Here is a 23,110-nt window from a genome sequence, read left to right as displayed (position 1 = left end):
CTCCTGGTATCCCGAAGATCTCCTAGTTTGCCTTTATGAATAACACCATGACAGCCAACAAGCAGTTTCTTTTCCTTGTAAACATGAGTTTCCACTGGTAAATATATTACATTCTAGTTCACTCATTGGTTATTTGCTGGCTTGTGATTGATTGTAGCTGCCTCCACTTTTTGAAGTGCTCAAATGAAACAAATGAAATGTGCCTTTGGGATGTCCGTTGATTTTAGAGGGTGCAGATCACCTGCATCTTCTCTGGATTTCAGCGGGTTTTGCTGGATGCTTAAATTTCTACAAAATGCAAGTGGTTTTATATTCAGAAGTTTCTGAAGGAGATATTTCCAGGGATATGATTTCAGCAGAATTGAATGATGTTTCGAAAGGCTGGGGGAGTAGAGTGGGCTCACAGACTTTTTATCACCACTGAATTTCACCTCTGATCTCTGTGCAGCCCCTGGGAATGAAAAGTGCCTTTGGAATTGTGTGTGGTTTTCTTTCGTTCCACTGAGCTTTCCCACTGAAATTTTCTGTCTTGCATCTGTGTCTTTGTAAAGCTTAATGCAATGGCAAAACAAGAGGCCGCCTCCTTTCTGAGGAGCAGGCTCAAGCCAACAGGAACACAGCCCTGGTTTTGTGTGTTCAAAATGGGTGCAAACTCGCCACCTTATTTATCATCAGGATTTCTAACCTACAGATGCCATGGCCCATAAATGACTTCCCCATAATAATATTTATCAAAGTATTTCTGGTCTAATTATTCATGCTGAGCTTGTTCTCTAAAAATTTCTCTTGAAAGAATCTTTTTAAAGATTTTTCTTTTGAAAACATATTCATGACCACATCAAACAGAGATTCATGTTGCCGTTAGTTTAATTACCAGCAGCCCTCAGGGAAAACTCACTCAAAACTCACTGTTGTTGTAATTGCTTCTCTCCCTTTCTCTCCCCCACTCTTTTTACCTTTCCAGTTTTGATTGCTGCAGAAGTCATCATATGGTTACTCATTTTTTAAGCTCATTTTAAGTACTAATGGGTTTATGCCCTTTTGCCCATATAGTAACTATCAAATTATAAATAATTAGTAGAATCTGGATGCTGAAAAGGACCTGGCCAAAAAAACCCACTTTTTTGAGATAACAGTTGAAGTTACCTTTGCTTTTAACTTTTTGAGTAAAAAGGCAGATAGTGATGTCCTTCGCAGTGCCATGCCATAAGATCAGATCCATAACCTGTGGATCTGTTCCAGCTATGAAAGCCACTACACCTAGTCTGGCTTTATTCCCTTTGAAAAGCAGCATGGATGCCTCATTTGGGTGAAGTGCAAAGCATAACATAAGCAGTGCTGACCTAACACGACATGATACATGGCAGATTTGCTTTAAAAAGAGCAGCAGTCTCAAATCTGTTTTGAATTAGAAAAAGTGTTTGAGGGAAAGGAAGGAAAAAGGGAACCATTTCGTAGCAGGCATCTGAAAAATAACAGTTTGGAGGAAGGAGGAAAAATTGTCAGGCAAAACCTTACAGTTAAAGCTGAAAAATGTATTTCTAACACAGGGGATTATGAGTGTATATCTTACTCTTTGTTTTTTTTTTAAATAAAATCTTGGCAACTTAAGTGCATACTGTGATGGTCCAGAATGAGAACAGCTACTCAAAGGTGAAATTATCAGCAGTACTCTGGCAAGAGGTTATTAGTCATAGTCCCAGTATCATACAAGAGCCAGAGCCAAGGATTCAAGAAGCAAAACATTCCCCTTTGGAGAGAGGTCAAGATTAGTCACTTTTGTTTTCTTTATTGGGAGGAGGGGGACAGTGGGGGTTGGGTTGGTTTGGGGTTTATTTTGTTGGGGAGAGGAGTTTTGGACATATTTTTATGCCAGTTGGGTCTTGTACTCTACACTTTTTAACCCCAAAGTGCTGTAAATATGCCACTGTTCCACACGGGGAACGGGAATCTACAGCTTGGGGAAAGCTGTTGTCTGACAGCCAAACTCCTGACAAGGAAAATATGGAGTGATATTCAGAGGCTGTACTTCTGTGGCGCAGCCAGCAGAAAGGGTCCTCCAGAGGCAAGAGCCACAGGGAGTTTTCTTCACATCTGTGGAGCTGGAGCATCTGAAATACAAGTGCCTGTTAGCCAAACAGAGAGCCTTTCTTTCCTCTGCAGATAGGTACCAGGGTGTTCAACCAGAGGGACCCTGCGGAGAAACGTTTTGCTGGACAAGAATGTGATTGAGAATGAGAAAGCAACCTGTTTTCCAACCCCTGTCTCCATAATAGAAACCAGAAAGGTGCTGTGAGGTTTTCCTTGAGACTGGAAGATGTGTCCAGGACAGGGAGAGTATTTTCAAGGTTTTGTTAGAGACACTCATCCAAGCTGATGTTAGGAATGGTTATTGTATCTGAAGGTGGGCTGCTGGCTGTGCTGCCTCAGTTTCCCCCACGCTGTGCTGGCAATAACAGGACTTATCTGCTGTGCTTAGGTGCACGCAGGTTTGCACAGTGCTGCAGATGCACTAAACATGGAATCATAGACCATCCTGAGTGGGAAGGGACCCACAAGGATCATCAAAGGCCAACTCCTGGCCCTGAATATGGCCATCATTTATTCTATTCAAACTATTACAGAGAGATAAGGGGCTTTTTTTTTCCTAGTTTCTTTGATCAATATTTCCACTATATTTCTTGTTATCTCAAGCCTGTTTCCCATCCTCCGTAAGGCTGGATTTCAATTTAAGCATAATTCGGGAAGCTGTTTATGATTATGGTGCTGGATGGATATCCAGCAATTTTTGCAGATACATTAACTTCTAATACTTCTGGTATCATTGATTCACTTGTAAAGAAAGAATCCCTCCCTTCTTGCCAACTCATGTCTTATCTTTAAACTGAGAGGGAGGAAAGTTGCATCTGGTCAGAGAGATACTGTTTCCTGAAGGTGGGGCTATAGTTAATAAAGATAAGCTAATTCTTGAAAATATCAGAGTATTCAGTTAATAGGATAGGGGGATTTGATCATCTTTGGTAGTTTCTGATGAAAGTTATATTTAGAGACAAGACCCTCACCTTCACTTTCCTGGCTTCATGCAAGGAGGGAAAAATATTCCAAACTCCCTTGTTTATCTACTGATACACTGCTAATTTAGAGGAAAGGGTTAAAAAAAAATCTGACCTTTGTAATATTTTAGAGAAAAAAAAATTGCTGTATCCTGAGGCAGTGCTGGGCCAAAGACTGTAGATTTTGGATGCTGTTCTAACTTGAAAATTTCCATGTGTTTTAAGTCTCATCTGATTTATCTAAAACAAGAGTCAACCACAAATTTTAATTGCTTGGCTATAGCTTTCTGGATGCCAGATAGATCTGCGAGCATTGCAAACATCTGGGCATGGACAGAGTGCTGGGAGGCCAGCAGGACAGGCCTGGGGAGTGGTGAGGCAGCAGATGGGCCTCGTGGCCCAAGACTACACCTAGAACTAAGAAAGACTCTCAGGAAAAGCTGATTTCCAACAGTTTGGTTGCTTTAAAGAAGCCAAATATTTTTGCAAGTTGTTAATAATGGCAAGAAAAGCGCTGAACAGAGACCCCAGTTCTCTGCTCTCTTCTTCAGTGGCAGCTGTTTCCAGTCCTGCTTCTGACCATCTCCTGCAGTCACATCCATCATGGTGCTCATTCCTATCTTGATTTACTAGCATTTTAGGTCATCCCTTCCCAACATTTTTGCCCTCAAGCCTTTCTGAATCCTCTCCACTTCTAAAAGAATCATGGAATCATCATAGAATGGCCTGGGTTGGAAGGGACCTTAAGATCATCCAGTTCCAACCCCCTGCTATGGGAACACCTTCCACAAGACTAGGCTGCTCAGAGCCCCATCCAACCTAGCATCAAACACTTCCAGGGATGGGGCATCCATAACTTCTCTGTGCAGCTTGTTCCAGTCTCACCATCCTCAGAGCAAAGAATTTCTTCCTTACACCTAGCCTAAATTGCCCCTCTTCCAGTTTGAACCCAGAAAAAAAAATTCCTAAAAGAAGCGCTGTTCCAAAATCTTTCAAGGTCTTACACTCCCTAACAGTCCATGACCAAATGCATTTCATTCTCCTGTAATTTAATTCTCCCAATTGCCAGCATCCTAGTGACCACTTCGTTAGAAGGAGTGGTTTGTATTCATCTTACCTTGCTTCTGTTAGTCAAGCAGCAAGTTATAGACAAATAATCTTATGAAGGTTACCTCTAAAAAACCAAACTAATTTGTTTGTAACCTTTGATTTCTACTTATTCCTCAAAATTTTTAAAATCTTAAAGGAATTGCTCTCTTACATAAGCACAACATCTGTTGTTGGTGCTTGTTTCTTCATAGGGAAAAGTGGCAGTATCATAGAAGAGAGTTTTGATAACCTGCTGCTAATATTCTTTATTTGGTCTGCTGTATTTCATATTGTATTATTTATTCCATCACATATTACTGAAGTGGATTTTTCATATCAGTTTTTCACCCATCAGAGCATGTCTCTTACTGCCACTGGTTTCAAATATAATTCAGGGGAGACACCTAATCTGAAAAACAACATCATAGTTGTAACCTACCCTCTCCTAAGAATCATTAAAGAAATGGAGCTGAGTGAATAGTTAACCAGAGGTGTCATATTTCCAGAAACTTTGAGGAAGCTTTTAGAAAAACATGCTTTTCTTTGAGAAAAAGAACATTTGGAAAAGAAAAATAATTCTATGCAGTTTAGTTACTTGCTAATCAAAATTGCTTTCCCAATCCTAATAGAAAGAACAGATGCATAAATCAACCATGTAATTTCTCCCATTTCCTATAGCTTGAGCATTTGCTACCCTAGATCTTGTGCTGCACAACCAGAACAAAATTCTTCAAACGAACAAAAACTACTTTATAATGCCACAAGTATTACAGTCAGTAATCAAATGGCTACATGCTGGTGTTGCTGTTTAATTCCCAAAGCAATTTTTAAAAATTGTGGTACAAAACTGAGTTTCTTTCCAGTGCATTAGGAATTTACTGTAGAAGTCAAGCCCTTTGTAATAGTTCACTGATAGCAAGATAACTTCTGGAGAATCAGAGCCAGCAACTGGTTTATAAATCCTGGTTGTTGCTGAGCTCTGATCCTGGCTCCATGGCTCAGAATTTTCTCCCCAGCATCATCCCCCCCTGTTGAATGCACAGGCAGCACACCCTGATCAATGACGAATTCTCAGCAGCTGTTCAAGGGCTCTTACTACAAAAAGTAGATGGTTTTTATGCTTTTGAGAAGTGTAAGATAAATATTTTCCTATAAAAATACACAGCAAGACGAGAGCAGCAACAATCTCAGTTTATTGAAAAAACAGAACCATTTTTAGTACGTCGAAGCAGAGATTGTCACTGATAGCTTTAGGCAAGAGAGCTGATTTTAGAACTCAGGGTGTAGCAAGTGCCTTTCTTTCCAAAGATACACTTTGTCTGAAAAATACCCATTTTATTTGTCAGTGGTTAAGACAGTGGTTACAGTGTTCATATGTTTTCATTGACTAGAAAGAGACTTCTTTTTCATGCAACCCTCAAAACCTGTCAATCTTGTTCTTCAGAACCTCAGCCTTCCTGTTTTCTGAGCAATGATCAGTCTTACAGTAGTGTTTTTTCACTAGCTCCACTTCTTCTATCCTTCCCCTGGACACCACACACATATTTTCTTCTTTGTCCAACTCTCAAAGAAAGTACAGACAGTCTGGAGAGCAAATCTCCCTTCATGCAGATTACATTCTCCTTTAAACACCTCAGGGGCAGAAATATAACCTCCAGCAAAACTGCTGCCTCATCTCAGGCAACAAAGTAAACACATCAAAGATGGAAGTTCTGATAGGGGGTTTTGCAAGAATCTGGGATCTTGGGCATTGCAAATGGAAGGGAGGCACATTCTATGATTTTTGAAGAATCATGCACCTGAAGAAAGAAATGTTCCTTAATAATACTGAAACCATTGGTCTCTCCTGCCACTATTATAGAGAAATCTTTAAAATCAATTCTCTGTGAGGATTCCCATACCTATCCCTGAGCTCCTCCAGAAAGCCCCTCCTAACATCATTCCTGTTCCTGTCCTCAGAGCATTAACTTTTATGCTCCAGCATAAAGCATTAACTTACAGAAATGCTGATACCAACATGTGAGAGCCTTAGCAAGAAGAGGAGCCAGGGAGTTTCTCTCTGAAGCTTCCTCAAGTATTCTGAAGAACTTAAATAGGAAGAATCCCACCAAAGACAACTGTGATTTATAAGCACGTTTTCTTCCAGAGCAGTCTCAGTGTTAAGTACCACTGGATACTGATACATTCCTTCATAACATTGCCATTAACAGGTATCATAAGTTATGGAATATTTTTTGCCTTTCATCTTCTCTCCAGCTGAGTCATTGGTGTGCCTGGTGATTATTCTGTTGGCAGAAATGACTTTTTTGTGTGTTTTTATGAAAGATAAAGCTACCTTATTAGTCAGTATGGTACTGAACAGCAGACACATTAGAGATTTGATACAATGTGGAGAGATGCTCAAAGAAAGCGTCATTTTTTTAATCCCCCAGAAGTTTGCTACACTGCAGAACAATAGGGTCCTCCTTAGTAAGAGGCCACTAGAAGTGCTGAATACATGAAGGTCTCCCCAATCTTTTTTGGCTGTTTTGAAAAAGTGCCTTAAATAATCAGTTCTCTTTGAGCCAAAAAGCTGCACCCACAGGAATGAATGTTAGTTAAGTCAGGGCAGCAGACTTGGGAGTTTAATGTTGTAAAAGCAGCTGAAATTTTCCTTTATCACATTTTCATTCAGCCAAGTGTTGCTTGCATCCTGGTTTCCCTCTTCTCCTTTAGCAGCTTCATGCTTGGCTCTCTTTACTGAGAACAAGGACAGCCCCCCTGAACTCACTGAGTGAGCAATGAGCTGATAAAAATTCTCTTCATTATGGACAAAAAATCTGTTTAATCAGCGAACCGTGTTAAGAACATAGGTAGTTATAAAACAGCATTCTATTCAAAGGGACTATGATTTTTACCCTTAATATTTACTTTTAAAATCTCTGAGGATGAGAATGACAAGCAGATGACACAGCTTTAATCAACAGTATTAATCAACCTTGATCTCTGCAGATTATGGAGCAATACTTGGGATAACCTATTAATAATTTGTGGTCTTTGTGGCTGAAATTATGCCAAACTCAAAATTTTGTCCTTCAGCTTCCCATGGCTGAAAATACTGTTCCACTCAGCTCTGTAATTGTGTCTGTGATTGCCTTTTCCTGGTAAATTCCTATAATTAGTTTTGGGAGTAGGTCTCCAAAGTGCTACCCTTTAGTTCTCCATTACAGGGGAGCTTAAAAGAGACCCTTCTGTCCCTGGAGCTGTCCCTGGAGCCAACCAGGCTTCTGTGTTTTGTTTTGGTTTGGTTGTTTTGTTTTTAAAATCAAGGAAATAAATTCATTGCTACACACTATGTTCCGGATCAAACCATGAACTTTTTATGAAAGCTTAAAATTAAAAAGTGTTTCAAGTTAATACAGCATGAAGATTTGCAGAATTTTAATAGATAAAAAATAATAGACAATTTTAATTGGAAATTATTTTACTCTTTCAGCAAGAACAGTCTCTGTCTTCTTCAGTAGCACCTCCTGGAATGCCTTTGATCCCTTTACAAATATTATTACCTTTGTAAGTGCATGTCACTAAGGGTATGAGAATTGGGATTGTTCAGCCTGGAAAAGAAAGGCCTTGGAGTGACCTACTTGTGGCCTTCCAGCACCTGAAGGGAGCCTACAGGAGAGATGGAGAGAGGCTATTATAACTGCATGTTTTAACTTTTCCTCATAATGTGCCATTTAAGATTTGTGTGCTAACCTTTCAGCCTTCATGAGGAACTATTTGGTTTTGGGTTGTTTTTTTTTTCTCAGTGCACTGCATGGATGGGATTTCATTCATTTCTAAGAGAGATTCAAAATTGTTTAAATCTTCTCTCCATCTGTGCTCAATCTATGATCCTTGGAGTTGTGCTTTTTTTTTAAACAAAACTCAGAGGATGGAAAGATTTTGTATTCATACAATATTTCAGTAAGACTTAGGAATAACTGTGGTGTGTAATTTCTGAAGTTTCAAACACTGCTTCCTCTTCCCAACAACTGTGAAATACAAAGGAAATTATTTTGCATATAAAGAATCTGATCATCCAAACATCATGCTTCTAATGAAACATAAATCAGCTACAAAGAGCTTACTTAGTTTTTCCTAAAGGAAACAAATCAGTCTGAGTTATTTTTCTATGTAATTAACAATGTTTGCTGTTTTAAGTAGAGAGATCAGAGTTGTTCAAAGCGGTTAAGATTAGAGCAACATCAGCAGTTTTTCTGTTTGCTTTACTTTTATTCCTTCTGGCATCAGAGCTAATTTCTAATCAAGTAAATGTGTTTGAAAGTATGATTCAGGGGGGATGATACATTTCTCCATGCTAACTGCCTAAAGCTGGCTTAATAAAAAGGATATTGCACACAATGACATTTTTCTAGTGGGTATAATTATCTCTGCAGCAAGCAAGTGAATGATGTATTTCAGGATGTGTGTTTGGATGATGACAGGCAGATTGGGCACATTAATAAGCCAGGCTGTTCACCAGCAAGCCTCTTTTTCTGGTACATCAGAGGCCTGTGATGACAGTAGAAGCTGCCTTCTGGTGGCTCTTACTTCTCCTTTCAAAATATCTCATCCTTTAGGCAGATACTCCTTTGGCAGAATTAAAAATGGGGGCCCATTGCTGCCTTGTTTGCCAATGTCATCTTTTCTGATAGAGCCCCAAGAAGCAGAAGATCCATGTACAGAAATCCAGACTGCACCTTCTCTTGTAACATCCAAAGAATATACTACTATTTGGGATTGATAATTCAGTCCAAGGTCGGTACAGAGCCCACTGAAGCCACTGGGAATCTGTGCTTGCCAAAATCTACTACTGAGTCCAGTGTGTCTTGGAGCAAGCCCTTCAGGGGCACTGAACCCCCTGGGAAATGGAAAGCAAAACTGATTAAACAACAACTAAACACAATCAGCTTTCTGGACCTCCCTCCACAAAATCTTTGTGGCTTTAGAGCCCTACCCCAAAGAGCAGGAGCATGGATGACAAAGGTCTTTACTTTAAATCTCATCTGGCTCAGCTCAATAGCAATTAGCTCCTGCCTCTGCTTCTGTGGGCCTCCTGCACTCCACAGCTGCAGCAGCCAGGCCTTGTTGCCTAGAAGAAATTAGACAATTATCTCTGGGAATTTATTTCCCAGCAAGAATATTCACTTCTCACTTCTCCCCAGTACTTCATCACCAAGATGCACAGCTGTTGAAGGACTATCCAGATCTCAGTCCAACCTACTGTCATGTTTAATAGTTCATCACTGCAAGAGTTTCATGAATGCACGTTTTCCAGATATATCTCCAGCCTGTGTTCCCTCTGGTAATCCCTGCCTGGAATCACAAATTAAGACACATATGCATATAAAAATCCCCCAGTTCATTTAGAATAGTTAGCAAAAAGACATTTCTTGTAGAAGGAAGAGTTGTCTTTTGCATTCTGAAGATAGCTGTTTGTGTGGGGGCTTTCGCTGCAGTCCTTCCAGCAGAGTTGTCTCAGAAAACAATACCTGGGCAGTGGAGGATGCAGGAATGAGGTATTTTTGTAGGTTTCACTACCACTGATTTGTGCTGTGACGCTTGGAGCATCATGAGTTTGCCATCTGTAATGGGCACCATTTGGGCAAAATGTGTCTTTTTTTAAGGGAGGGAATAAAGAGTGATGACATGAGAACCTGATGATATGCTCAGTTTTCCATCTGTGTTTCCTTCTAGAAATCTTGAACTTATCTGTTCTTCAGCTTCCTCATTTCATAGAATCTCATCTTTCAACAGCCATTTCCATCCAGAATTACTAGTGTTTCATGTACCATCTAGGGTGCTTTGCCTAATGTTTTCAAAACCAGCTGCAAAGTATAAATCTCTGGCACCTCATATTTTTAAATCACTGTATCTGCTTCCCTACCAGTTGTACAAAGTGTTTGAAAAAACCCAGCATTTTCTCTATGGTGGAAAAACATTTTAGTCTCTGCTGAAATCCTCCAGGTTTGTTGATGTTCTGCTCAGCCTTACTGTCTTTTACTATCCTGTGTGATACTTGGATGACAGCCAGGCACATATAAATTGCTCCCACTCATGCTCTCTCTGGCAGTTTTATGTGCCTTCCAGTACTTTCTAGCAGATATTTTAGGCAACAATTTATTCCTATCACGGGGTTTTTTTCTGTTTGCTTTCTTTTCCCTTTCTAAAAAGTACTACATCTCTTTGCTAGAATTTACTCAGTGTTTTGGGATCCCTGTGGATCAATGGGTCAGAGACTGCAATGACAAAATCAAGGCTTTCTTATTGTGCTTGAAGAAGCTATTAGGAGGCCATAAGGCAGAGTCTTACTGCCTAATTTCAATGCTTTTACCACACTAAGGGTCAGAGAGTGGGCAAGACTTTGAAGCTAGAAGTGCCTATCTTGCCCTTGGGATATTTTGCTCAGTGCAGAGAGGAGACTCCCAATGCCGGATAAAAGGAGTGACATTCCTAGAAACACCTAATTCTCAATTTTCCTCTGGCTACCACAGATACATGCCAATAAACATCCATAACCTAACCTCTTTTAGATATCAGCTTTTTAATTATATTTTCTCCTAAACATTAAAAGAAAGACCAGGAAAAAGGAGGTGGGGGGGAGAAGAGAAATAATTTTAGGAGCCTCTGTCTAAAGAAGAAAATGAGCATTATGGATACAGGATGAACCTGGAGTCCCCCAGTCAAGAAATTAATTTTAGGCCATCTTAGAATTCTTAGTTTCTGTCTTGCTGGGGATCATGTCATTTCAGATGGCAATCCTAGGGAATGCTGTGTCACTGGGTTTTGAGAGCATAAAACTGACTCATGTCCCGCTCCCAGCTGCTATTCACTCATGGCAGCAAAAACACCAGTGGGCATTTTGTGGCCTGAGTTGTTGTTAATTGAACCCAAATATTGCAAAGAGCATCACTCAATCCCAGTTTAAGAGTTGATTAGATCACTGCAAGTCAAGCAGTTATTTACTAGAGCATATTGGTATTATTAGGGCATAGAAACATGCTACAAGTTTATCACTTAACCAAAAAAAAAAAAAAAAAGGACACAATACTAACAAAAAAAAGCCCACAGAAATTCAGTTCTGGGACTTAGTTCTCTATTCCAGCAGATCTCTTTAAAATCCTATTTGTCATGTGTTCAGCCAGATATAAAATGAGTGTCAAAGCATACACTAGAGGTGAGTATTAGCAAGCTTGTCCCCATCCAACCCTGTATTAAATTCCTAATGATCTGTTTGATGAACTGTGAATCCGTGGTATCTTCACAGAGGTTGCTCTATTCCTAATTAATATTACACATATGCCACTCAGTTTGTTGCAATTTTCTTGCATGCTGCTCCTAAGCAACTCGGCCCTTTGCCTTTGTAGGTCACACAAATGGACCAGAAGCTGAACCTCATCACAGACATGCTGCATCATCTGGTTTCCCGTCAGCAGGGGGATCAGGGCAACAACAGGTCATCTCAGAGAGGCAACAGCAGCGTCAGTTCCGAGCTTTTCCTCCCTAACAACACCCTGCCCACTTACGAGCAGCTGACAGTACCGGCAGGGAACGAGGATGACATCTCCTGACGTGGTGCAAGGCTGGGTTGGGTTGTTCCTACTTTTCTCCTCTGAATGGGACTGAGTGTTGAGAACCAGGGAGAAATTAAGTTCATCAGCCAACCAAGAAATCGTGCAACTGCTGTATCCACACCACTAGTCTCAAACATGCTGAAGTTACCCACAGTAGCCAAAGGATTGCCGGGCTGTCTTCCACCAGGCAAAAAAACTTCTGGAAGCTCCACGATGATTTTGCTCCTGAACAAATGATCACAACTTATTTCTCAAAAAGACCAAAATGATGTAAAGACAGGCAAAATGGCAAGGATTTAGAGCTCCTGTAATAATAATAATAATAATAGTAATAATAATATTCTAATAATACTTGAACTTAGATGGAAAAAAATGCATTCTGTTTATGAATCTGCAGATAGCAATTTATTTCTATTACTAAGGTTTTTAAAACAAACTAGGATAACTTATGTTGTTTTTATTGTATAAACATACACTAACATTCTAGACAATAACAAACCACATACTGAATGATTTTCTTTCTCTGTTTTATTTTAGTGTTACTACATAAACAGTTATCAGATAATGACCAGATTTTTAAAATCTGTTTTTCTTCAGGGAGGAACTAATCCTTAATCTGGAACAATACTATTTATAGTGGAAAGTGCTATAGATTTTCTAAGATATCAGTTTTTCATGGGGAGACAATAAAGTATTATATAGCAAAAAAATCATTCTGCTTTCTAGAAAATTGTTGCCAAAGAATTTATATATAAATAGAAAACACAGTGGTCTGAATGTACTTGTCCTGAGCATTTTAAAAGGAAGGCTTTCTACTTCGTAAATCTACTGGTTTTCAGCTTACAGATGCCAAGAATAATACTAGAGGCTGAAGTGGCTGGACTTCACTGGTCAAGTGTTTGAGCTGGCCACTCACAAAACATCCATAATCCCTGCAGGATTTCAGTTCAGGAAAGCATCTCTAATCCACACAGCACATACGGCAATTTTAATGTTTTCTTGAATAACGTCTTGAGAAACTCAACCCCCTGCAAGAGTGGGTTGGTACTGACAAGTGCCAGCTCTTTATTTAGAGAATTGAGGGCCTCGGCTATGACCCATGGGGCTGAACCACACTGCCCCACAGGATGATTGCAATGAAACCAACAGTGTTGGCTCAGTGTGAGCTCTCACACACACAAGGTGAGCAGGAGTTGGGCTTTGATTACCAAGGCTGAAATTACCAAGCCCTTGCAGAGACTCAGCACCTGAATTGTATCAGTCTTTAAAGCTGACAGCCTCAGGAAAAGCTCTTTAGTCCAGCCTGGTGGTAGTGGTACTTCAAACTGCTGTGGAAATGAGATGTAGACAGATTTATCAGCTCTTGCACTTTGAGCATCCTGCACATCCAGTGCACCCTGTTCCCCTCACTGCAGAGCCTGTGCCCCACAGTGCTCTCCCTCTCCTGGGGGATGCCCTAGAGCCTCACACCTTGGCACAGCAGTTTATATGACCAGTCTTTTGACCAATATTACTAATCTGAAATACTGATGCATAATGAATTAGATCACAGGGAACCTTCTCATAGGGAACTCTCACATTCTGGGCTTTCTTTCCAACATTTCATCTCTTTGACTTGGACTGCAGAGAAAGTCCTGTATTAAATATCCTGTATTTAACTTTCCAGATTCTGTTACAGTTATCCAGCCTCTCTGTTGTACAGTAGATAAATGTTAAGGGTGTAGAAATTTACAGGCATAAAGGAGAATTGTATCAGGGCATTATGTTTTCATGGAAATCAAAATTATTCTCATGATTTTGAACATTTTTTAAATGAGATTCACTATGTAATTTCAGGTTATCAATCAGCCTGTTAATTTCCTAATAAAATACAGGACAAGAGTGCCATGTCTTTTGGTTATTCTAAAATCCAGACACTTGATATACACAAGAAAGCAGATGGCTTTTCTTCTCCTTTCTCTCTTAGCCCACTGTTCAGTGTAAGTATACCTTATTTGCAATGCATGACTGTAAGGCTTCTGCTGATTCTTCACTAGAGAAATAAAAGAAAATCTGGACTTTATCAGCTGGGATGACTGGAGAGAAAGGTGTGTCACATAGCCCTGGCTGAAAGCAGACAGGTCTGTGCATTTCTAGGGACATTGTTTCAATCAGAAAATGCTTCCATTCCTGCCTGTTTGTTCCCAAGACCATACCTCCATTCTCTGTTTGACACCTAATCTTGGTGATAGCAGCATGGCACAGCAAACATGTAATGCAAAACATGATGTCCCTTTCTTGTCAGTTGTCTATAACTATCTGAAAGTCTTCATTGGAACCAGATTCATTGGAATCACCAGATTTTACAGGTTTTTGAGGCTGGTGGCCAGTTGTGAGGTCAGTGATTCCTCACCTGAGTCCAGCTGATCCTTTCAGAAAGTACAAAGCTCTGAGATCTACTACTTCAAACCTTACAGTCCACCTCATCCTAAGGAAAAGAAGATGATCCCTTTTCCCTGTTGAAGAGGGATGTAATAAAATGAACCATGGAATTTGCCATGCAGCTGCCTGCAGCCAGCCTTCCACAAGGGCTCACCAGAGACAGATCTGACATCTCTGCTTGGAGGACTGCCTGGAATTATCTGCCCTGCTGGGGCTTCATATCTCAATGACTTCTCCTGGAAGCAGATGCCTCAGCATCTTTCTTGCCCAAAGAACAGCAGCAGTGGGAAGATGAGCTGAGCAGTCCAACACTGGAGCAGCCTGAAGTAGCCAGCATGCAGTGAGTATGTGTTTCTGCTAAAACCTTTCCTACTGGTGTCTGTTTTTAAAGTGAGTAGGAAATGTTCATAAATATCTTGAAGAGGAGCAAAGGAACTGTAAGGTAGGCCAAACCTTGACTTTATAGCTATCTGCCCCATTTTTGTGAGCTGTGTTAATGCATAAAATGCATCTGAAGCTGCAAAAGTAGCATCTTTCTTGGAGCAGCTCAGTAGCAGTTTGCATTTCCAGACTGGTGTAAGTTTAACCTAGACCCTCATCCCTGATGAAAAAAATAAAGTTAAAAAATAGTCATCTAAAAAAAATGTTAGCTGGCTTAGCTTCCCCAGCCTACTAGGGGGATGCCAGATGGATGCCAGATCTGGATGGTAGGAAGCCAAGGAATAGGGGAGGAGGCAGAACACGGGGCTGCCCAGCTAAAGGTGGTGATGAAAGCTTACCCTGCCTCAGCCTGCAGCAGAGGCAGACAATGTGCAAGTTTGCAAAAGGAAGATCCACAGGAGGTAGAGAGAATTTTTGCAGGGGAGGAGTTTCAGTTCATGAGCAAAATCTGGGCTCCTGTGAGGGGACTGTATTGGGATTCAAAAGACAGAAGCACTGCCTGGCATCAGCTTTAATCTGCAGTGTGACCTCAGGGCGAGTCATTTCACCTGCCTGGCCACATCTGCTGCCCCCTCTCCTGCACTCAGCCCACTTGTTTGTTTAGACCACAAATTCCTCGGGAAGGGAGGGCCCCTCTCTGTGTGTTTGCTCAGTGCCTACACAAAGGGACCTGTCCTCTGGGGACTGGAGGTACCACTCTCAGATAAATAATTACCCACCCTGGAGTCCTGCTACAGGCAAACCCTTAATTATTCCGAGCCCAAGGAGTTTCAGTTGGAAGTGCCTGATGCCAAACCAACAGTTAGAGGAGGCTGGGCATAGGTTTCTTTCCACATAGTACCTTACAAAAGGAGATCAGGAGCCTGGCCATCACTCATTTTCACTCTTCTGCTTTAAAGCAGGTTCATTTCAAATAACACAATGGGCCACTGCTATGCTCAAATACTAGCTAAGGCAGAAATCTTTGGATGTCAGTGGATTGAACAGACATTTTACTACAGCAAATTAAGGTTTGTTGTTGCTAGCAGATACCTCTGGGCTGATTGATGACTCAGAACCCATCAGTTCTGAGGAAGATGGAAATATTCCAGGCTGGTGAGCTTTAGCGGTCTGGGCAAAAAAACAAGCTGCTTTTTTTTAAAAATTAAAAAATAAAACACAGGAAGATCTTCTTTTCTGAGAGTTTAAAGGAGAAAAGGTTAAAATAGTTTTAAGCTAATCCTCATGTACCCTGCTGAGATGGTGTTTACTAAGCTGAGGTGGTGGTTTGGGAAGAGCAGAGGCATTGAGATGAAAAAGAAAAGACTGAAGGTACGACGCAGCTCCCATGAAAATGTTCTTGTGCACTTGATTTATGTTGGCTTGGAGTTGGGTGTTGCCTGCAGTGGGACTGCTCAGTCCATGCAGGTCAATGTAAGCCTTTGGAAGTTGAAAATGTGCACTAAAGATGCCTTTCCATGGCTTTCAGTAGAAGCTGGGTTCAGCTCTGTAGGCAGCATTCCTTTCTTCATGGTCACAGAGCCACAGAACCATGTGAATTCACAGGTTTCTGCTTCCCATTTCTGTTTTCAAATGATTGGTTTCCAATATTCCTGCATGCCACTTGTGTTTTCAAGCCAAAATGATTAGAAATATTTCCTTCCACTTCAGTGGTGTGAGTCCTACTGCACACACACAACCCAGAGCAGCCTGTAAAATGCTCTCCAATTTCAATTTAAGTAGTTTCTGTAATGTTTTGCATCTTGGGTCTCCTGAGCAGCAGCAGCAGCAGCTGTGAGGAAGGCAGCAGGTGGTTATGCCAGTAGGATGTGGAGGTGACACTGAGCTACATCCCAAGATGTAGCTGTGGAATTGCCACAAAGTGTTGAGTTCAGGTTGAAACTAGCACGGATTTCTGTGAACACTGGCTTTTTTGGTCTTGTCTGTGGGCTGACTTTGATGTCTAAGAAGTGTGAATTTCAGCTGAAGCTTTTCTTTTGTGGTTGCAGGTTTGTTTTCTGTGTGGTTCCCCTGATGCCCAACAGGACGTGCGTTCCTGTTCAGCCTTTCATCAGTGAGGATGTTGACAATACCAGGACCCTCTGTCTTCAGGGCCTATTTTCACAAAACTTAGGAGAATTTAATTTTTTTTCTAGACCTCTATCCTTCTGTCAAGTTGAATTGAACAAGGCCAACAGGTTCAAAAGTTATTAGGGGGAGGCAAAACAAACACAGCATGAGTGCATTAACCTTGTTTTCACAGGAACTGGGCTGAAAGTCCTCTCTCTCCCTGCCCAAACACAGAGGTCTGGAAGAAATGTAACCCTCACTTTGGAGTAGAAGACCACTTTTACCTCCTGAGGTGAGGAGGAGACATGCAGGAGACATGTTCTAGGGTTTTGTTTGCTGCTGCAAGGCTTGATGCACCTTGCCTTTGGATCAGCTATTGAAAGATGAAGATGCTGCAAAATAGCTTTTTCCTCACATTGCTTCCAATGACAGTGGCTTAAAACATCAAAATGCTCGGTGCCACAGCAAAGAACACCCAGGTGCTGGACAGGCACATTATGAACCATGCCCATGTGTGTTACTGTAACACAGCACGGTGCCCAAAGAGAGATTGTCTGCATCCATGCTGGCAGGGGAGCCCTGCTGGGGAAGGGCTGGCCCGAAGGAGTGGCATTGTCCAAGTTCACATCGCTCCCGCATGAGCTGGCAACTGCTGCCTCTGGTTGAGACTTCCCAGGGATCTGACATGAGGCATTGTGCTCTCTGCCTGTGGATTTGCACCTAAGAAGAGCTGATCTATAAAGCCTGTCTTGAAACCATCTTGGAGCTACGTTTGCTTCAGAGCTAGCGTTGCTCTGGCAGGCTGCCCAGGGATTTAGGCTCGGTTAATCCAAGCTTGGCTCTCCATGGCAGACACCCATGGAACAAAGGGAATAAAGCTTCCACGACCCCGTTGAGTTGCTGGTCATTCTCTCAGCCAGGTGCAGAAAGTAGGCTAGGCAGCCCTCAGTGAACTGTCTTGGATCAGAGAGGGCCAAATTCCCAGCAGGGGTGTGCAGACAAATCCATAGAGATTTTCTTGCCATAATTTCCCAAGTCTGGGATCCTCACACACCGAGCCCCCAGTGCCTGTGCATTTCAACAGTCTTTAAAGCCAGCTGTGCTGAAATTCATCACTGCTGCTTTCTGTGCAAGCAATCTTACAGAGAAATAAAAAACAAGAAGGCAAGGAGGAAAACAAATTCAGTTTTCACTTCTGCTATACGTTATAGCTTTAGAATTATATTGATTATTGATTTTTAAACATCAGTATGTTAGAGTTGATACAGGTAGTACCAATGCTGTAAGAATGATAATCATGTGTGAAGGATCAGGGTTACAAGCAGTTTAGTGAGATGTTATCATCTGTTGTTTAGGCATTGCCTAATAATTTGTCAGTCCTAAGGTCACATAATTGGATTTTTAACTGGGCTGTCTATACATGGAACCTAAATGTAAATGTGATTCAGGTTTTACTGCTTTTACATCTTTGGCTGTTATTCTTCTTGTAAATTTGCTTTGATTACATCCCTTTTCCTAGTTCCTTCTGTTCATTGAAACACTGTCTGCAGGTTTGATTGGCAGAGAGATTCATGCACTTCAGATCACTTTTGGGAACAATCAGGTAAGAGTTACCCCCATGAGGACTGGTCACAACTACACCAGGGAGTCTTCTGCAAGGCACAATGTCTTTTTAATCACAATTTGTCTTGTAAAGCTTGAATGACAGAAGGTCCTGCTGAATGCCTCCTCTGCCCGTGCTGCAGGAGCTGCAGACTCGCAGCCACCACCACGTGTGCTCACTTGCAGCCATTATGGAGCAGATTTGAAATAGTGCCTTTGCTTAAACGGTTGCAAATGTTTCACTGTTATTTCAGTTGGCAATCAAGCCAGCACTTTATTTTCCATTTATTTTCTCTCCTGTGCTGAGAAGTGGGAGAATACTCTGCAGCTGCAAGACAGAAACCAGAAGCAGGGAAGCAGATAGGTGCACCAAAAGACAGGTCTTGTCATTAACCAAAATGTACTGCCCCAAGCACACACATTTCAGTCTCTGTTTCTTGCAGCCTGAGCATCACTTTTACTACCCAGGCTTGATCTTCTTGCACCCAAACGTATTAAGTGCCTTAATACACCTTTGAAGTACCCTGAAGTGTCCTGAACCTTAATTTCCATCCTCTTCCACAACTTGAGTCAGGTCTCAGTCCAAAGCCAGCAGGAGGCAGGAAGGCTTTTGGCTGGCTCTGGTGGTGCTGGGGCTGAGCCCTGGGATGTGTGCTGGTGCCTGCCCCTCTCAGGCATGTTAGTCACTGCTCCTTGGCACGGCACAGCCCGTGATTAGCATTTCCTTCCTGCGCCAGTCCTTCATGCCGCCGCTTCAGCCCTGACTTTTTGTTTTCCTCCTTCCCCCCTTCCCAGCCAAAGGGGAGAACAATTCCTGGAAAAGAAAAATGCTCTTTCCCCTGCATTGCCGAAACCTTTGCAGGGAGCTCTGGGGAGGAGAGAGTAGACTTTGGAGAACATATGGCTAAAAGCATTTGGGGGTTTTCAGATGGTAAATGACCGATGAGGTCTCAAAGGGGTTTTATTTATAAATGATAGACTCCTGAGAGAGAAATAATTGCTGCTCTCCCAGGCGTAAAAAAGCAATTCACCTGACATAAAACCCAGGGATAAACTTAGCTAAATGAAAGCAAGATATGGCAACTGTATTAAGCTGCTTTTTTTTTACTCTCTCCCTTCCCTGCTGAATGGTGAATCATTTTAATTTTGTTTTCCCCTCCTTTCTTGGAAGGAGAAAAAAACAACAAAAAAAAAGCCAACGCCAAAGCAGTGCCTTGGGTCTGAAAGAACAGATGGTGCCCTGGGCGGCCCTCGGGAGCGCTCGGCGGCGTGCATTCCTCCACTCCAGCACTCAGATAACTGAGTTATACAGCACACGACCATCTGGTGTATGACACATCTTGTGTCCCCCGGACAATGCCCCAGCAAACCTCTTCAGGGGAGAGGTTAGTTTCTAGGGTAACAGCAGCATGTGCAGCTCCAGGCCTTATTGAGATTCAGGGCTCCTCACTTGTCCCTATTCTTCTCCTCCCTATTGTTGTCACTTGAGCTTTTGCTGCTTGGTTACACCGAGACTGACAATATCCATCAGTATTTTGTCCCCGGCCCAGAAACCATTGTCTTCAAATTTTGTTTCATTATTTATGTTTTCAATATCCAATGGTTGACTGAAGCATCTGCTGTAGAGTGATAAGGCAAGTGCCTATTGAGGAGAGCTGTGCTGCTGCCTGACAACGATGGTTTGAATTATTTAGGTTGTGGTTGGACAAGCATTTGCAAAAGGCAGGGTATCCGTGAAGCACTAAGGTGACTTTATTTATTTCTCTGTTTCAGGTTTTTTTAGGTGCTCGCATCTTTTAATCCAGACCCCAAAAAAGCTTAAAGCCTCTGTAAAGAAAGTGGCTCTGTTTATTGACTGGAGGTCTCTGGATGTTTCTTTGTGGGAAATTATTTGGGATTGAAAAAAAAACTGAGGGGTTTACCTTCCTTTTCATTTTCTGTCGGGTTTGTTTTGAAGTGACTTTGGAATTTGAGCGCTCATTTTCTCCACTTATTTAAAGAGCCAAGGTCTGCCTTATAACCATGACCAAACACTATGCACAGTACTCTAAAATTCCATTTCAGCAAGCTAAACTTAATCAGAAAAAAGAAGTAGTAGGTGCTTTCTCCACCAATAAAAGACATGTGCCCCACTGAATCATTTACTCTGTTACAGAACAGTTATACCAGTAGTGTTACCTCCCTCACGTATCTGTAATTGTCACAGACAGCCAAAATCCCCCCAAGTTCTTCTTACATCTGCATGAAGTAGACTGGTCATTCAATGGAGTGAAAATACCTGTCCAGAGATGTAAAACATCAAGCATGAGTTCTAAGCATTAAAACCACTCAACTAAGAAAGTACAATTGATGCCTAAGCAAAATTTGCTTAACTGCAGGCCTCAGTCAAGGTATGAGTAACTTAAAAAAAGTGCATTGTATGTCAGATTCAGGTCAAGTATTACAGAACTAGAAATAACAGTTAAGAGAGGTTCTGTATACATGCATGAAATAATAATAACTACATATATTGATTTTGTGATAAATGTGCCACAACATCAAGTCTGATATATTATTTTCACACGTTTATAAATGGAGGTTTTACTTTCAAAGTAACATTTGTAAAATACAGATATATGACCTTAAAGGCAATTTTGAAATCATTTGCCTAAAATGTTTCAGAGCTACTATGAGGAAAAGAGTAAAGGAATTTTGGGGTTTTCCCCTCATGAAACAACACCTTTTTTGTAGACTGGTGGCGGGAAATAACAATGAGATGCAATCCTGAGCTGGTTTTAAACATTCTAATGAAATTCAGTTTTGAGTTGCAGCATGTTCTGCCCCTGACCTGCTCGTGAGGTGTGCCATGGTAAGTGCATTTGCTTCATCACATGCTTGAGTTGGCATCTGATCATAAAACAGAGAGCACATGAGGGTGCCTGTGCAAGAGGAGGAGGAGCTGATCCTGGGCAAGCCTGGCTTAGCCGTGTTTTGCTTGGCAGATTTCAACAGTGAGGAGGAAGGGACAGAGTTCCTATTTTCCTGTTTAAGTGTTAAAAGTTGTCAGCAATTTGCTCCATCTGAGCCTCTGCATTACCTCTGTAGGTACAAAACCTTCAACTTAGGCAACCAAGCAGGGCCAGCTGGGAAGGTGCAGGAGAAGCACCTGGGCTTCAGGTGTTTGTGAGTGCTCAGGGAAGGTCCAAACACCCAGACCTGTCACATGGACTGCAACTGGGGCTCAGTTGTGCAGCCTTTCTCCACTTCTCACAGCCCTCCTACCTCCATTCTCCCAGCTTCAGGGATGGGGTCTGCAGCCCTGGGGTGCCTCAGCATCTCTCCAGCTCCAGAGCATGAGAAGAGCTGGAAGTGAACCAGAGCAGGCTGTCCCCTCTGCAGAAGGTGCTCTGCTCTCCATGCAGCACCAGGGGAGGAGTTCCTTTAAGAACTGTGGAAGCTGCACCCGGTGTTGAGGCTTCACCTAGAGCACTGTGTAGCAGTCTGGTGACTTGAGCTGGATGAGTTTTTCCTGAATGTGGCATGGAGCAGAAGAGTAACAGGGGTGGTCAGAGGAGTGAAGGGCCTGTGTAGAGAGTTTCTTTATCTAACCCAGCGAAACAAAAGGCTAAGGTTGGTTTCCTTAAACATACAGGAAAGAGAATGGCTGTTTCACCCAAAGGGCAGTGTTGGCGTGAGAACAAACATGTAAGTTGTCCACAAATAGATTTTTGAAGGTTTCTAAACATCACAGAGGGGGATTTCTGCAACAGCACTCTGGTGAAAATATGAGGAACTAAACCTCCAAGCTTTAAGGTGCCACTTGATCAATTTGTAAAAGAGGTGTGATTGCCTGCAAAGGAAGGGAACTGGTCCTTGTGACTCAAGGCATCTTTCTCTCTCCAGTATTTCATCAGTTTCAAAGCCAGAAGAGCCCATTAGATCATCTGGCCTGAATTTCTGTGTGATACAGGCCATAGATCTCACCTTTTCTGAGCCCAGCAATTTGTCTTAGGTATTATCTTACCATCACCAGAGAAAGAAACATTATATGTATCTCTGTATTTAAATAGATAAAATTTTTGATCACTACTTAAAGAAAAGTGAAGGCACACAGAGGCACAAGTGATACATGCAGTATGGAAGCAGATGAGAGAACTCACTTCACTTCTAGAAGTTTTTGCCTGCTGACTTCAACCTAGAAAGATTTGGTCCAAATGAGGTGGTTTTATTTCCCTTGGGGAAAAGAAGAGTTGCCATTTTCTTGCCTCTGATCAATGCAGAGTGAGAAAGGTGAGCCAGGCAGATACTGCACATTGCAATATCCCTGCCTTTACTGCCTTGTCACTTCAGGGGAGCTAATTAGGAGCAAACAGGGGGTGAAAGGAAAGCCCAAGGGGTCTCCATCTGTGAAAGCAAAGGCTGCTTACAGGAAAAATCTCAGCTCAACCAGGAGGGAACCTTCATCTTTCCCATTTTACACAGAGGAAGGACAGGCCACAGAGAATAAATCTTTGCTCAATTACATGAAGAAATGAGCATTTTTCTAGGACTGTAGTAAGATGTCTGTGTAGAGTTTGAGGGCCACACTTGACCATGCTGCTCTGCCTTTGTCCAAACCTCTGAGAGCCAACCAGTTTTTCATATAATCTGTTTCATTGACAGCATAGCAAATGGCCTCTTAGCAAAAAGGCTTCTCTTTGGAAAGGATCACTGAAGAGTCAGAAAAGCAAATTAAATTAAGAAGCATAAAGCAGAGTGCCATGGGCAGAGGGCAGAAGAATATACTGCTGTTTGCATGTGATCTAAGAAGTCAGAGGTACTCAGTTTTTCCAGGAATATCTGAATACTTTCATACTTAAAAAAAATCATGGCACAGACTGT

At 41.8% G+C, this 23,110-nt stretch overlaps 1 protein-coding gene across 1 annotated transcript in view; it reads left to right on the top strand.

Annotated features, from left to right (window-relative positions):
* KCNQ1 (potassium voltage-gated channel subfamily Q member 1) overlaps positions 1–12,025 on the top strand; it is a 328,824-nt gene extending 316,799 nt beyond the window's left edge. The window contains exon 16 of the mRNA XM_036384322.1: positions 11,531–12,025. Coding sequence (XP_036240215.1) covers positions 11,531–11,734 — 204 coding nt within the window. The 3' untranslated portion in view covers positions 11,735–12,025. The remainder of the gene's footprint in view (positions 1–11,530) is intronic.
* Positions 12,026–23,110: the final 11,085 nt, after the last annotated feature.

The sequence above is a fragment of the Molothrus ater genome, chromosome 6, assembly GCF_012460135.2.
Source record: "Molothrus ater isolate BHLD 08-10-18 breed brown headed cowbird chromosome 6, BPBGC_Mater_1.1, whole genome shotgun sequence".
NCBI classification, from domain to species: domain Eukaryota; kingdom Metazoa; phylum Chordata; class Aves; order Passeriformes; family Icteridae; genus Molothrus; species Molothrus ater.
Note: the sequence above shows the minus strand (reverse complement) of the source record. Positions and strands in the feature narration are given on the sequence as shown.